This window comes from Dromiciops gliroides, chromosome 3 (genome assembly GCF_019393635.1).
Source record: "Dromiciops gliroides isolate mDroGli1 chromosome 3, mDroGli1.pri, whole genome shotgun sequence".
Lineage (NCBI taxonomy): Eukaryota > Metazoa > Chordata > Mammalia > Microbiotheria > Microbiotheriidae > Dromiciops > Dromiciops gliroides.
The window spans coordinates 271207036-271223363 of NC_057863.1; the positions used below are offsets into that span (position 1 = coordinate 271207036).

Genomic DNA, 16328 nt, shown 5'->3' on the forward strand with positions numbered 1-16328 from the left:
TACTTCATATTTCACTGAAAAAATGAGGCTATTTTGCCAAGAGTTCCCTCTTCTCCCCTCCTCATCCACCATCATGCCAATCCCTTCTCCTACTATCTCCTCCTTCACCCCTGTCTCACATAAAGAGGTAGCCCTTCTCTTTACCACAGCAAATGTGTATATACAAGTGAACTTATTCCATCCCATCTTCCCAAGTAGATTACCTCACTTCCCCCCTTGTGAGTTCCACACTCACTTATGTTCAATATCTTCCCTGTTTACTGACGACATCCCTACTGCTTACAAACATGCTCATGTACCCCACCCCATCTCCCTAAAACGATCACTTGATCTCTCCATACCCACTAGCTATCATCTAAGATCTTTTTTTTTTCCTTGAGAGGACCTTCAACAATCCATGCCTCCACTTCCTTTCCTTTTACCTTCTTCTTAACTCTCTGTAGTCTCTAGCTTCAACCTCATCCTTCAACTGAAACTCTGCTCTCCAAAGTTACCAAATTATCTCTTAATTGCCAATTTCATGGCCTTGCCAAATCTAATCCTCATCCTTCTGGACCTCTCTGCAGCCTTTGACACTGTCAACCAACATCTTCTCCCTGATACTCTCTCCTTCCTAGGTTTTTTTTGAGTGAGGCAATTGGGATTAAGTGACTTGTCCAGGGTCACACAGCTAGTAAGTGTTAAGTGTCTGAGGCTGGATTTGAACCCAGGTACTCCTGACTCCAGAGCCGGTGCTCTATCCACTGCACCACCTAGCTGCCCTCCTTCCTAGGTTTTGATGACATTGCTCTCTCATGGTTTTCTTCCTACCTGTCCACCTGCTCCTTCTCAGAATCCTTTGCTAGATTGTCATCCAAGCCTTACCCACTAACCATGGATGTTTCTCAAGTCTCTGTCCCAGGTACTCTTCTCCTTCTATACCATTTCATTTGGTGATCTCATCAGCTCCCATGGACTCAATTATCTCTATGCAGATGATTCTCAGATATTTATTTAGTCCTAACCTCTCAACTGACCTATAAACTCACTTCTCCAACCACTTATTAGATATCTCTAACTGGATCTCCCATAAACATGTTAAACTCCAAAACTGAACTCATTCTCTTTCCTCCAAAACCCCTCATCTTCCTAACTTCCCCATTACTGTTGAAGGTACCACAATACTAGGCACCACCAAGACTTACAACCTACATTTAATTTTCAATTCTTTATTCTCTCTCAAACCCAGTATCCTATTCCACATCCTATCCATTCTGCCATATCTACTTATATCTTTTTTATATATCCTCCCCTCTCTTTCAACACTGTGACCACCCTCATCAGATGAGGTTTGAACCACTGCAATAGCTTTTTTTTTCTTTTGTGGGGCAGTGAGGGTTAAGTGACTTGCCCAAGGTCACACAGCTAGTAAGTGTCATGTGTCTGAGGCCAGATTTGAACCCAGGTCCTTCTGAATCCAGGACCAGTGCTTTATCCACTGCACCACCTAGCTCACCCTGCAATAGCTTTTTGATTAGTCTCCCTACTTCAGTTTGTTCTTTACTCAACTATCAGAAGTCCCAGGTGGTATGATTTAAGGAGAATCAGGTTCTTCACTCACCTGGACTTTTCCCTGGTCCATAGATGACCCCAGACCAACTTGCTAATCAACCAGCTTTGTGTGTTGTTGTTGTCAGCTCCAGCGAGCCTGTGCTCCTACCCGACCTGGGCCACTGCTACTCAAGCCTACCTCCTGGTTCCCAGCAGGGGTGAAAAACCCGAGTTCTGCCTCAGAACCAGCATAGACCCCTGTAGTCTCCCCCCTGCCCAGGGCTCAGCCCACTCACCAGACTGTGAGCTTAGTTCCAGACGACACTGGTGCTTCAGCTGATTCAGAGGCTCTGGGGGTCTTCTTCTCTGGTGAGGCCTTCCTGGGACTGGATCTGTGTCAGCGTGACTGTGGGGTTGGGCTCCACTCCTGTCTCAGCACCGAAGCTCCCTCCTTCCGACCTTCCAAGCCATCCTTGGTTAGAAGATCCTCTACACAACTGTCAAAGCAACCTTCCTAAAGCACAGGTCTAATCATGTCACCCCCTAATCAGTTAATGCCACTGGCTCCCTGTTACATCCAGGATCAAATATAAAATCCTCTGTTTGGCTTTTAAAGTCAACAGAATCACAAACAACTTGGATCCTTCTTATACCTTATTCCCTTCCATGTGCTCTGCTCTTCAGTTACACCAACCTCCTTGCAGGTCCTCACTCCACTTTCCTGCCTTGGGCATTTTCCCTGGCTATCTTTCACGCTCTCCTTCTTCATCTTAGCCTCTTGACTTTCCTGGCTTCCTTTAAGTCTCAACTGAAACCCTACTTTCTATAAGAAGGCTTTCCTGCTCTCCTTTAAATCTCTCTGAGATTACCTTCACAACATTATCACTATCTCATATACATATACACATACATATGTACATATATGTATGTATCTATGCATGCATGTATGTATGTATCTTCTTTGTATATAATTGTTTATATGTAGTCTCTTCTGTTACATTGTGAGCTCCTGGAGATCAGGAGCTGTTTTTGTCTTTGTATTCCCAGCACAATTCCTGGCATGTAGTAAGCACTTAATACATGCTTGTTGATTTGATTTGACTTGTTCCACAGCTCAAATGTGAGGAGAGGGGAAGTATGTTTCATCATTAGTCCTTTGGAGTCATAATTGGTCATTTTATTACTCTGACTTCTCACATTAAAGCAAATGCTTATAATGAAGTTTATGCTTATTTGAAATAAATTAATTTCACAAGTTTTGCATTTATCTTCTTTAAGACTATCCCACCACGTGCTGGAGTTATTAGTGTACCACAAAGCCTTGCTCGTGGCACTGCTGGGAAGATGACTCCTGAAATCCAAAGTAAATCATCTGAATTACCAAAAGGTAAGAAGTACATTTGAAATAACCAGTTTTTCTCCCCTTGTTTTCCTTAGCTCTTCAATTGGTGTTTGCTGACTAAAAGAAAACCATAACAATAATGAAGGAAGAACTTTTCCAAACCCTGAAATTATATGCGTTCTAATACATTTTTTTTTAATTTATTTTTGCACGGGGCAATGGGGGTTAAGTGACTTGCCCAGGGTCACACAGCTAGTAAGTGTCAAGTGTCTGAGGCCGGATTCGAACTCAGGTATTCCTGAATCCAGAGCCAGTGCTTTATCCACTGCGCCACCTAGCCGCCCCTCTAATACATTTTTACCAAGGGCCACAGACTGAAAGTGCTACTTCTTATTTGAAGGAAAAGAAGGACCAGGATATCCCACAGTGCATTTCATTGAAGGGATTAAAACCTTTGGTCTCTAGAAATCATCTAGTAACATTCAAACTTTCACTATATTTTTAGGTTCAGCTTTACTCCCTGAACCACTAAAGCCTCAGACGGTCACTCCTGCTGTACCCTCCTCTACTCCACCCGTTCAAAAGATGCAGGAGCCTCTTGTTCCTATAACATCACCTATGCCTCAACCAACTTCTCAACAGAATCTCGAAGCCCCACCACAACCACCACCTCGTAGCAGGTCATCCCACAATTTGCCCTCAGAGTCTTCTCCTTTGCAGCAACAGCAAGTAAGTAGCTGTTAAATATGCTATCTTCAGTATAATAGTCTCTGTACATGATCTTCATTAACTTAATTTAGTAAGCTGAGTTTTTCCATAAAGACAGCATTTTGCAATTGTATTTGTGTTAAATAGATATTGACTAGGTGCCTGTTTTGTGTAGTACATACTAGTTGAGATAAAAAGATTACATGTGACATTGTCCCTGACTTCATGGAATTTGTAGCCTAATATGGATATATGATACATACACAAATAACTTTAATTCAAAACACATGATAAATGTATGAGATTTATAAACAAAGTAGGAAGTGAATTCTGAAAAGGGATATTTCCTTTCCAAGTAGGAGAATCAGGGCAGATTTCATGGAAGGGATAGTATTTACTTTAAAAAAAAAGTTACCAAAATTGTAGTACCAACCATAGAATTAACATTATTTTAACAGAGAAAGAAATTTGGTTTTATTTTGTATGATTTGACATTTACCAAAATTACACCTTAAGATAGTTCATGTGATTTATGAAATCTCATAAGTTAGTTGTTATATAATTTGGAGACTGGAAGATTTTTAACCTTTTAAAAGGGTTATGCTTTTGTTTCATAGGAAAAGAGATTTGAACCATTTAAAATTTAGTATGGGCAAATACTTAAATAGATCACTGATCTCATTGAACCATTAGTTCCCCATATACATATTACAACCTATCCATACTTATGCTTATTTATTTTACTACATCTCATAAATCAGTCCTCACTTTTCATCAATGAGTCAGACAGACAGAGAACATGAATGAATGCCAATTCAAACATTTGCAAGGTTGTCGGTTTCAAATGAGCAGATATCAGCAATAGTTTGTGGGGATGCTGTCCCAGGTGCTCTGTGGCATTCGAGCAATCCATTATAGTTATTTATCCAGCCTAAATGAATTGGACAGAAAACAGACATAGTTATAAAAGTGAAACATACCCAAAACTAGGCACATCACTGATGTCTCATCAAAAACAAAGCCTTCAGGGCAGCTAGATGGCGCAGTGGATAGAGCACCAGCCCTGGAGTCAGGAGTACCTGAGTTCAAATCCGGCCTCACACACTTAACACTTACTAGCTGTGTGACCCTGGGCAAGTCACTTAACCCCAATTGCCTCACTAAAAAAAAAAAAAAAAAACCAAATCCTTAGTCTTGCATGATGTAGGAGACCTGGATGTAGTGATGAAGGAGGCTAAAAGGGTTAACAGACAACTTATCAATAGTATCTAAAAGGGATTAGCAGAAAAACCTAAGACCCAAACTCTAATTTAGATCTGAGCTCTAAGAGGGATTCAGACCCCAGTTAATGGATAACATAAGACTTGAGTCTTCCTTAATACAAGTCAGGGCCTAGGTTCTTGTTACCCACATTAAGCACTCATAACAAGAACAAGAACATAGGCAGGTCATAGAGACCCTCATTATGACAATGATACACAGACAGGGTATAGAAAGTCTAACTGATAAATGAAAATGTTTTGAAACCAGCAATGGGAATGAAAAGGTGATGTGGGCAGAAAATGCCAAATTTTTCCCCAGATTTACCTTATGTTGTGTAAACCCCCAAAACACACCTCCACGGGAAAAGGTTCCTGCCTCAGGGATTGGCTGAAGTCCCCAGGAAGTCCAAATTAGGTTAAGCCCTCCCCTGTACCTCCCTAAGGTGGAGATGATTATAATGAGACTGATAATCAATTTATCCATACTATAAATATAAACTGTCTTTTCCCTATTCGAGAGACACCTCCATGATGCTTTCCCTCTGGTCACTCGCAGTATTGTAATAAAACTTGGGAAACTGGAAAAAAATGCCTTCATTTACCCCAATTTTATAACATTTTTATGACAGGCTGTCACACCTAGGTATGTAGTGGGTGGGCCTTGATAATCCTCACATTGAAAAAGATTGAGAATCTTTAGTGTAAGTGAATACATACAATTCATTTTGTGCACATAGATTCAATCAAGTTAAAATTCATTATTGCATTTAAGTTTCTATATATTCCAGGGCAACTTCTAAAGTAATGGAAGTTTCGTTTGGTAGTTTAAACCACCAAACCTTAAATTTGTAATATTTGATTTTCCCTTGGAAATGTATAAGCTGAGTAAAGGTTTATTCTTAAATTTTGGCATTAACTGAAAAATTCATTTACACATGAGATTTCTCATAACCCATTTTACAAAATCATATCAGTTTCATATATGTTCATAAAATATTCCATATCATATTTCTGTTGTTGAAACTTCCTTAAACGACATATCTGTGAAACTTGCCACATCTATTAGAATAGTTGAGAGGCAACTTGGTATGATGGAAATAGTGCAGGTTTGAAATCAGCAGAGACATGGGTTTGTATCTTTTCTCTGACATATACTGTGTGACCCTAGACAAGGAGCAAATATGGTTATCTTCATTTTACTCTAATAAGGAAGGGAAGCGGGGGCAGCTACGTGGCACAGTGGATAGAGCACTGTCCCTGGAGTCAGGAGTACTTGAGTTCAAATCCGGCCTCAGACACTTAACACTTACTAGCCGTGTGACCCTGGGCAAGTCACTTAACCCCAATTGCCTCACTAAAAAAAAAAAAATAAAATAAGGAAGGGAAGCATATAATACATTTTAGAATGATTTCTTTTCAAAACTATGGAAATAAGAGTAAAGAGAGAAGGTTCAGTCCTTCAGAATACAATAGATTTGGGCAGTGCTGGACACAATGCTGGCTGTATCTCTAGAAAGAAAATTTTTCTAGAAAGATGCACCAGCCAATTTATTTATTTTTTTTTTTGCGGGGCAAGGGGGTTAAGTGACTTGCCTAGGGTCACACAGCTAGTAAGTGTCAAGTGTTTGAGGCCGGATTTGAACTCAGGTACTCCTGAATCCAGGGCCGGTGCTTTATCCACTTCGCCACCTAACCGCCCCCAATATATTATTAATAATAATAGCTATGGTCAAATTGCATTTTAAGGTTTGCAAAGCATTTTACATATTATCTCATTTGATCCTCAAAACAATTATGTGAAGTAAGAGCTATTATTATCCCCATTTTACAGATAAGGAAACTGAAGCACAAAGGTTAAGTGACTTACCCAGCATCACACAGCTGAGGCAGGATTCAAACTAGGGTCTCTTTGACTCTAAGATACTCTCTCCGTTGTGTTGTTTTGTTGCCATTTTTTTTCACTTTATCCTATTTTCTTCATCTTCCTATTTATAAATTTTAACCTAGCAAACAAATTTATAGACAAACCCAAAATAAGGTAAGGTATCCTATCTGAAAACAGCAAAACTCACTTCTTAAGTTGATAAGTATTCTGTGGACACCTCCTGGGACATATAAATCACCTAGAATTTCACAGAGACATCTGTTTATTTCTGCTGGATGAGTACCTTTGCAGAATTTTCATGATGTATATTTTCTGTGATAATAGGTCTGTGAGGGTGCATGTACTTTGAGAATTAAATAAAATGTAATTAAAGGACTGAACATATTCTCTCCTCTCTTTTCTCAGTAAAATGACTTCCTTTCAATATCAGCATTATTGTAAAGTTTTTAATCATCCCCCTTTCTGCCCAACCAGACCTCTTCTATATGGTTATACAATAAATAGCCTATCTTGTGACAAGTCTGTATCAAGCAGTAAGTCCTAGAAGATGAATATTTTGTGCTTTGGTTGTAAGCTTCTCTTTGTTGCTTGCTGAGTTCAAACATCACCCCTTGAAAAGGGAGTGTGATGATGTAGGCTTTTTTATGTAGCCTGGTTTCTCTGTTAAAATAAAATTATTATAGATTGGGGGGGTGGGAGCTGTGAGCCCTTTAAGGCTTGCTCCTCTTCAGTTTTTAAATCTATCTGGAAAATTATACTTTTTAGTGATGACTTTGAATTGACCAGTATACCAGTCAAACCACCAAAAGCTGTTACAATTCCTTGACATCATGCTACTTCTAAAGCAGATTTCTCATACAGTCTTAAGAGTTTGTGCAAGGATTTTAAAGTTATTTCTTGAGCCTATTGTTGTGCATAACCTGTGAATGTTGCTATTCTTTCATTTACTATGTGGTATGCTGTAGTACTGAAAACAATGTTAAAGATTGAATTGTTAGGGCTGCTGTTTAGCCTCTGATTTTCCTCCTAACTCTTTCCTTTGATGTTTGTCTCCTTTCTTAAAGCAGGAGCAACCGTCAGGGTAACAGGTATCTGACTATTTACCAATCTTATATGTGCTCGTCATCTGTCCTGACAGATCAGATGTATGAATCTCTTTTGCTTCATACATCTACCCATATTTTTTTTTAATCACCTACCTATCCACATTAATAAATATGACTATCATACCATAAACTTGCTTTTCCTTTTCTTTAGCATTTTAGATTTTTAGCAGTCATTTTAGTTATATTTGCTAGTGCTGTTTAACAATTTTCCCCCCACTTCATCTTTTATGAACAGTTAACAATGCCTTAAAGAATAATCTTAAGAGAGGATAACCTTTTGGGTTTCAGAAAGCTTATTTACCTAATCCTTAAAGGCCTTCAGAGTTAATGTGACATAGATATAAAATTAATTTTTCTGTTATGTTCCTTATGGGGAATAGAATTTTTTGACAAGGAAGATTTCATTCCCTTAATAAAAAAAATTAAAGTTGTAAAGTATTAATTAAAGATCTTTCAAGTACCTGTTCTTTCATAGGAAAAAGTAGTTCTAGTAAGACCTAACTCAGATGCTACTTCAGTTACAAACCTCAGTGCAGTGAGTGGTGTTGTGGTTGTTATTGTACTTTGAAAATTGCTTGCCTAATGATAGGCAGGAAGATTGTGCCTATGTCTAATTGCATATGACCTTCATTTTTAGTTCTAAATTTACTTCTCTTAAACATGAAGAGTTAAATTTTATGATATTCAGCAAAATGTTTTGATACAATTCTAAAAGGTACATAATAGCTTCATCTATATTATCTACAATGTGGGTCCTTATATGTGCTGAGAGTAGGGGTCCCAGTCCCAGTCTAGCCATATAGTTTATTTTTTAAGGCTTTTTCTTGCTTATCTATGTTTATGTATCCCATGATACAAATAATTATGTGATTGATTAAGCAGGTGACTTCCCACTCCCCACCCCCAAACAAAACACAATTACAATAATTTTTTAAATCTCCAAATTGTTCTTCTTCATTGTTCCATGCCTGTATGTTACTATATACCAGGGTTTGGGCCTTCACCCTTATAAGTGATTTGACTTATCATAAAATACTTGCCTAGGACATAGAAATGTATCTTAAAATATGTGCCTTTATTTTTTAAATGTCTTTTATTGAATCCCCACAAAATGTCCGCTGGGCAGCTGGCCTAACCATAGTCTCTACTTTGACCTCTTCTGCTAGTTCACCTTTCCCCACACTACATATTTGTCTTTATATTTTGAAGTTGGCATAAAAACCATGTGCTATAGAAATGGGATGAGGAATTTAATGATAATTCTTAGATACTTTGAAAAGAAATTAATAATGAAGAGATGGATTTGTTAATTTTTTAGAACATGGTTGCTATAAGGCTAAAACCACAGGGCTTATTTTCCTCATAGAGTGGTTAGTTTTTCTTGGTTTCACAACCATTCGTAGCTCCTGCCAGCTGTCCTACAGTTGATGACAAAAGGGCTCTAGTACAGGACAGTGAACAGATTAGTATTATTAAGTGGTTAGTCTTATTCTGCTTGACCCACAGAAGCAAAGATAATGAATAGAAGATACAAACACATGTATTTCAGTTCAATATAAGGAAGATCTTCCTAAGTGAAGATCCTCAAAATGGGATGTCACCTCATGAGAGAGTGACTTTTTCATAGCTTGAACAACTTAAGTAGATGTTGTAAAAGGAAATTCATTATTTAGGTAGGGTTTAGGTAATCTCTAAAAGCTTCTTCTAAATGATTCACCTTTCTATGAAACTTTTCACCAGAATTTAAAAACAATTTATAAGGCTATGTCTTTTGTATACTAAGGTGATAGTATAACCCACTATCAATAAGACCATATAGTCAAGAGTTTGGTGGGCTTAGATCTGTTTTTAAATTACTCCTTTCTTTAAAAAGATTGTTATTTTGTTCTTTAATAAACTTTAATTTTTTAAATCTGAGGAAGATTCCTAAGAGGAAATCTTCCTCTGTGGCATTTTCCATAGACTTAGTTCTAAAAATGAAACTTTGCCTTTAAAGTCAAAAGCTCCTTCACAAAGCAATTAATCAGCTCTCAAAGATAAAGGTAAGAAATGCATTGACTTGGGCTTATGAATATAAATATGCTAACACTCATTTCCATTCATTATATTAAGTATTTCATATTAACATTTACATTTTTGTATATGAAAGAACAATGAAACCACAACATCATTTATTTATATGGCTTAGAGATTGCTAAAAATGGCATCACCAACATAAGATTGTTCAGAATGTAATTTCCTCATTCCATGGCTACCATTTGGGCAGCCAGTAGGTTAAACAAAGCACAGCTCCTAATGCTATTTGTGTAACTCTCCATTTGATTGTCAGTATTTACATGAATGAAATGTTACTATTTTTTTATTTGGTGGGGAAGTCAGAGGGAGCTAATAATATAGTAGAATTTCAGCCAGGTTTCATCCACCACATCATTTCCTAAAGAATAATGAACTGTCATAAGTTTTATATTTTAGTATTCAGATTTCTGAATTTACCCAAAGAAATGAGGAACATTAAGAGAATATGAGGAATTGGGGGCGGGGGGAAATGTGCGGGTAGTATAAAAATCCATCTAAAATATTCAGTGTCTTCTTTATTTCTATTTCAGTTAAAAACAAATGAAGAGTATGATATTAAGTGTGGAACACAATTAAGCAATGACCTTTCATTTAATCTATTTGCTCCATCAAAGCCTCAGATGTCTATTCAAACATCGTCAGTTCTACCTTTAAACCAAAAGGAGTTGATTAAGTTGCCTTCCACATCACAAAGCTTTGCTTGTCTCTTGAATACCACTGAAAGTTTCTTGCCAGGAATGCCACCTATTCCGCCTCGGAGCAAATCACAGGAAAATATGAAAAGTTCCTCAAACCCATTTGTTGCTGGCTTAAACACGACAAATCCTTTCACTGATAGAACTCCTCCTGGAAATCCATTTAGAACTGACCCTCCAGAATCTGAAGTAATTTCATGGCTCCCAAAAGAAGAACCATCTAGCAATCCTTCTCCCTCTTCACATCTCCTCAGTCGTAATGTAAGCAAGGCTTCCCTTCCCCAGGACGGATTTAAGGACAGTTTTGATTTGCAGAGCACTTCTTCAGCAGTGAAAAGCATCAAACCAAAAGGCTGGGTAACTTTTGAGGAGGATGATTTCAGTGTAAAACAGAAATCACAGGACAGTGCAACAGAGTTGAATAGAGTCAGTGCTGAGAAATCAGCTGGTTGTCCAGACTTACTAGACACTCAATCTACTTCATTTCCTGACTCAAACTTTTCCTTGGACTGGAATAAAAATTCAACTGTTTCTTTCTGTATGTTGCCATCAAGAAAACCACCTGAGCCTCCTGCTCCAGTAGTAGCACCTGGCCCTACAACTCCTGTAGATCCTTTCACCCCTTTGGCATCTAAGACTTCATCAGCAGTAGATTTTACAGAAAGATAATGTTATGAGATGAAAGATCTTTTGGGCAAGATACATCCCCCAAAATGGGCATTAAAGTTATACTATGTGCAATAATTAAGTGCACTGATATTTTCATGAAATACCACTATTTAATGTGTACAATTTTGAATATGTATATTTTGGGAATACACAAAGATAATTCTCATCATCAAGTTGAGTTTGAATGTGTTTATTGGGATAGGTAACCAAAATAATTAGTTATTAATCCCAATTTTAAAGTGCTTAAAACTACTTTTGGGAATAGTACTTATTCTTGAAATTATCTCTTATTCTTCCCTTCTAAAGAATATGGAAAAACCCTAATAATTTTCACCTGATGTAATCATCAGCCCTTTCATACAGATTAGCAACTGGTATTTATGAATATTTACCAAAGAACTGCCAAAATAATACTGAAAAACATTTGACAGGTATTACTTTTTTAAAAACATATAACAAATTATTTGCATTATTTGTTAAACTCATTTTATTTATATGGTGTAGATTTTTAATTACTTTCAGTGCCCTCTTGTTAGTGTCTTTTGTTACCAATGAAGAAGATTGTAACTATAACTGAGACACTTTATATTTCATTTCAGTTATGTAGAATATTTTCATTTCCTGTTTCTTAAACTTTTCTTCCCCAAATTGGGAAAAGAATTAAAGAACTTGTTTTTTCTGCCCCCAACTTAGCAATTTCTATTCCAATACCTCAGTGGAGCCAGAAGTTCACTGTTATCTGTGGTTACCTAGGTTGCCTTGAAAATCTTGTGGTTCTATGAAAACATCTGGGGAGGGCTTATTTGATAGCATTTTAACTCCTGGTCTTAAACATGAGTCTTTCCTTGCTTTTGGTTAAGGCACATTTTATTCCAAACCCATCCTCACTGCTTTATTTGCTGCCTCTAGCAGACAAGGCAGCAGACCTCAACGCTGATGAAGCTCTTTTGAATGGAGGATGTAATCTAGTACTTCTTTATCCCATTAAGAAGCTCTCCACATTACTAAGGCCAAGCCCCAAGTCAGCTATGGATTTATCTCCTGCAATGCACTGCCATTATGCAATTGATCTTGCTTCCATTCTTTTATCAAGAAGTGTGCAAAATTTATACAAAATGTGGTATTTTGATAACATTGAGTGAACTCAAGCAGAAAATTCCTTTCATGACACTTCTGTCGCAAATATAAACTAAAGTGATCCTTACCTTAAAAAAATATCACCAATATGCTTTTAAAAATAAGTATAGTTTATAAATGATCACCTTTATTGCTGTGTTATAGTTTGTTCATTTAAAGATGTGCATTAGTTAGGAAAAAGAAAGCAGGTGGTATAATCTCAGAGTTGTGATCATAGCCAGAAATGAGGTAAAAAAGCACAGAAGATTGCATCACTTAAAATATAAGCAAACATTATGTAAAAGACTCATCTAAATTCTTAAATGCTATCAAAATACTATATTTGTAAAAGTAATTCACACTTCTCTTAACAGCCAGGATGTGCTGTTTAAATAGAAAAGAAACCCCAGTGGATTTTATATTGTGCTTTTTTGTTGTTGTTGTTCTTATCTGAACAACAGTATTTGTACATTTTAAAAAGCAGTATTACTATAAGCAGTGTGCTTCAATATGTGAATTAACTTGTTAAAATTGTGGCTGCTAACATCTGTGTAATGATCAGTGTCTGGTTATATGCTCTATATTAGCAAAACAGTTCTTTGAACTTTGCTAGTGCAAATTGAAATTCTGTAAGCAGTGCTTCCTGTCGGATATCTAATGATAAACTACAGTCTAAAGTGTACATAACATGCAGCAGCTCAGCATATAACAGGATAACCAAGTTTGCAGATTACTAAAAAATTCTAGAGTTTATTGGATTTAAAAGGTATCCTGCAAGTAGCTAAAACAGTGTAACGTGTATTAGTAAAAATAACTAGCATTTCTTTTAAAAAAACAAACAACTAAGTACAAAATTGAAACACTAAACTTTTCACTAATTCTTTGTCCTTTGTGGTAAGTTGCTATTTATATGTAACAATGTTATTGCTTATGTGGCACACTATTTATAACTATACACTTTACAAAACTATAGTATTAAAATGCAGTGGTATGTGACATTCTGTACATATCCTGTGAAATGTGGCATCTTAATTAAAAATACCTGTCTTTACCATGTTGATCACTTTGCTTAAAACAGACGTATTTTAGGACAACAGTTCAGATTCTAATATACTCCCTGGAGTTTTCAAAACAGTTTCTGTGATAATTAGTGAATAGATATAACCTACTTATTCAGTAGTAAAATCTTCATCAACCTCCACCCTGAATCTAAAAATAAAGAGCAAATTACTTTTGGATAGCCAGAAGAGCCCCCATGCCCTTTATTCAATAAGAAAGGTCTTTAGTTAACACTTAGACCTTCATCGGTTCTTATTTTAGGAACAAGCTTGATTATTTGTTTTCTTTTTTGGTGAGGCAATTGGGGTTAAGTGACTTGCCCAGGGTCACACAGTAAGTGTGTAAAGTGTCTGAGACCAGATTTGAACTCAGGTCCTCCTGAATCCAGGGCCAGTGCTCTATCTAGCTGCCCCATAAGCTTGATTATTTAGATAAACCAAAGTAGTTTTGAAGGGTGGAAAAGAACATACAGCAGTGTAAAATGGCAACCCGACTTTGACAGAGGAAACATTATATTCCAAGGTACTAAAAGAACTAGTTGATATGATTTTTTTTTAGCCCGTCTTTGATTTTTGAAAGTTTTTGGAGAAGAGCAAATGGTATCCCCATTTTCAAAAAATACTGGGATTTGAAAATTATAGAAAATATATTTATTGAATTAGTGGCAAATCTTAAAAGAATCTTTAAGGTATGGATTATGAGAAAAATGTGATCACAAAGAATGGTTTATCATGGTTTATCAAAAATAATTCATGATGGACACTAATCTCATATACTTCATTGAAAGTCATTAGACTGGCAGAACAGGACAATGCTCTAGAAAATAAACTAGGTTGTTTTAATGATTTTCATATCCCTGGACCTATTGGTTGCATTTTAACTGAAGCTCTCCTGTTCAGTATCTGCTGAGAAATTTAGCATCTTCATCCCACCTATTGTATTCTTAAGAGTCAGACGCTGAAAAGTGTTAGTCTATTTTGTTTCATCTGATCCCCTTGGCATTGACTTTCACATATTTTGATGTAGACACTCTCACTGTCTGCTCCTTTTGTCAGGAAGAGAGACACAACCTTGGCAGAGAGGTGCCCAGGTCAAAGTCAAAGGAGAGACAGATGCAAGACAAAGACTGCACTGTTCTTCCTATACCCACCTTGCAACTGTGATGGGCTAACTGAGGCTGGAAAGAGTCAAGCAGACCAAGCCAGCATGAGTTTTGATTCACGCTGTATTGTAAATTCCACAATCAGAAGTTGAAATTCAGAGGCCATGCCATGTGTTGTGATTTCCAGAGTTAGAGGCTTTCCACACTTTTTGCTGCTTTGGCTAAAAAATTGAAGCAATCAAATGTTCTAGAACTTAGGATCATAGATCTAGAGATGGAAAAATCCTAAATCTAGAGATGTAAGGGTCTTCATGACCATCTAGTCCAACACTCAAGTACCTGAACTGGGATTTAAATACAAGTGCTCTAACTAAATATAGCTTGCTTTCTATTATCCCGCACTACTTCCCTACCTATGGTGGCCTGGGGGTGGGGAGGGGATTGATTTGGAGTTCTGAATCTGGAGTGGTTGGTATACTGTGCCACTTGTTATAGATGTCCATTATGCTAGTTTCCTAGTTATTATGTAGTTTGTTTAGAAATTCGTGGGGGGAGGGGGCAGGATGGGTGTAGAATTCTGTAGAAAGTCCATAACTTTAAGCCAAAGTGAAAAGCTCTTATTGGAAATCAGCCAATTCATTTATTTTTTTTTTTCAGGCAATTGGGCTTACGTGACTTACTTGCCCAGGGTCACACAGCTAGTAAGTGCCAAGTGTCTGAGGTCATATTTGAACTCAGGTCCTTCTAAATCCAAGGCTGGTGCTTTATCCACTGCACCACCTAGCTGCCCCCTCTAACTAGCTTTTGAGAGCCCATTGTTCATTTTTTTTTTTTAGTATTTACACCTCAGAAATCAGCAATAAGTCAGGACTTGATTTTGTTGATTGTCTAAACTTAAAGTGTTAATAACACAGATTAGATTTACAAGTGTACCCTTTTTTGAAAATGGGTTATTAAATATTTACTGGTACCACCATGTATTGCTAGCTCTATAGACACTGCTTGAGCTCAGCAAGAACTGAGAAGTCTCAGGGAATAACTGGCATTTATATAGATCTTTAAGGTTTGCAAAGTGCTTGCTCTACATCCATTCTTTGATTCGAGTTTCACTTTTGAGTTCCAAGTTTTTCTCCCACCCTCCCTTCCCCCATCCCGAGGCTAGCAAGCAATTTGATATAGGTTATACATTATTATCATGTTAAACATATTTCTTTGGGGGGGGGTCTTTTTTCCCCCAGGGAAATGAGGGTTAAGTGACTTGCCCAGGGTCACACAAGCTAGTGTCCTGTTTGAGGGCAGATTTGAACTCAGGTCCTCCTGAATCCAGGACCAGTGCTTTATCCACTGCGCCACCTACCTGCCCCCCTTAAACATATTTCCACATTAATCAGAACAAAAGGGGAAAAAATAAAAGAAAGAATAAATAAGAACAATAACAAAAAAGCAACAACAAAAGTGAAAATAGTATGCTTCAGTCTGCATTCAGATTCCATAGTTCTGTTTCTTATTGTGGAGAGCATTTTCCAACATGGGTCTTTTGGCATTGTCTTGGAACGTTGTATTGCTGAGAAGAGTCAAGTCCATCACAGTTGATCATCACACAATGTTTTTGATACTGTGTACAAAGTTCTCCTGGTTCTCACTTCACTAAGCATCAGTCCATTTAGGTCGTTCCAGGTTTTTCTGAAATCCTTCTGCTCATCATTTCATACAGCACAATAGTATTCCATTACATTCATATATCACAGCCTGTTTAGCCATTCCCCAATTGGTGGGCA

At 37.2% G+C, this 16328-nt stretch overlaps 1 protein-coding gene across 8 annotated transcripts in view; it reads left to right on the forward strand.

Annotated features, from left to right (window-relative positions):
- SYNJ1 (synaptojanin 1) overlaps nucleotides 1-13441 on the forward strand; it is a 120195-nt gene extending 106754 nt beyond the window's left edge. For 6 of the 8 annotated variants that reach the window (XM_043995319.1, XM_043995314.1, XM_043995318.1 and 3 more), the window contains 3 exons: nucleotides 2809-2917; nucleotides 3378-3601; nucleotides 10440-13441. In XM_043995319.1, coding sequence (XP_043851254.1) covers nucleotides 2809-2917; nucleotides 3378-3601; nucleotides 10440-11273 — 1167 coding nt within the window. In that variant the 3' untranslated portion in view covers nucleotides 11274-13441. Of the gene's footprint in view, nucleotides 1-2808; nucleotides 2918-3377; nucleotides 3602-7791; nucleotides 7816-10439 lie in introns of all 8 variants that reach the window. The other 2 variants (XM_043995321.1, XM_043995320.1) reach the window with 2 other exon arrangements.
- The last annotated feature ends 2887 nt before the right edge of the window (nucleotides 13442-16328 follow it).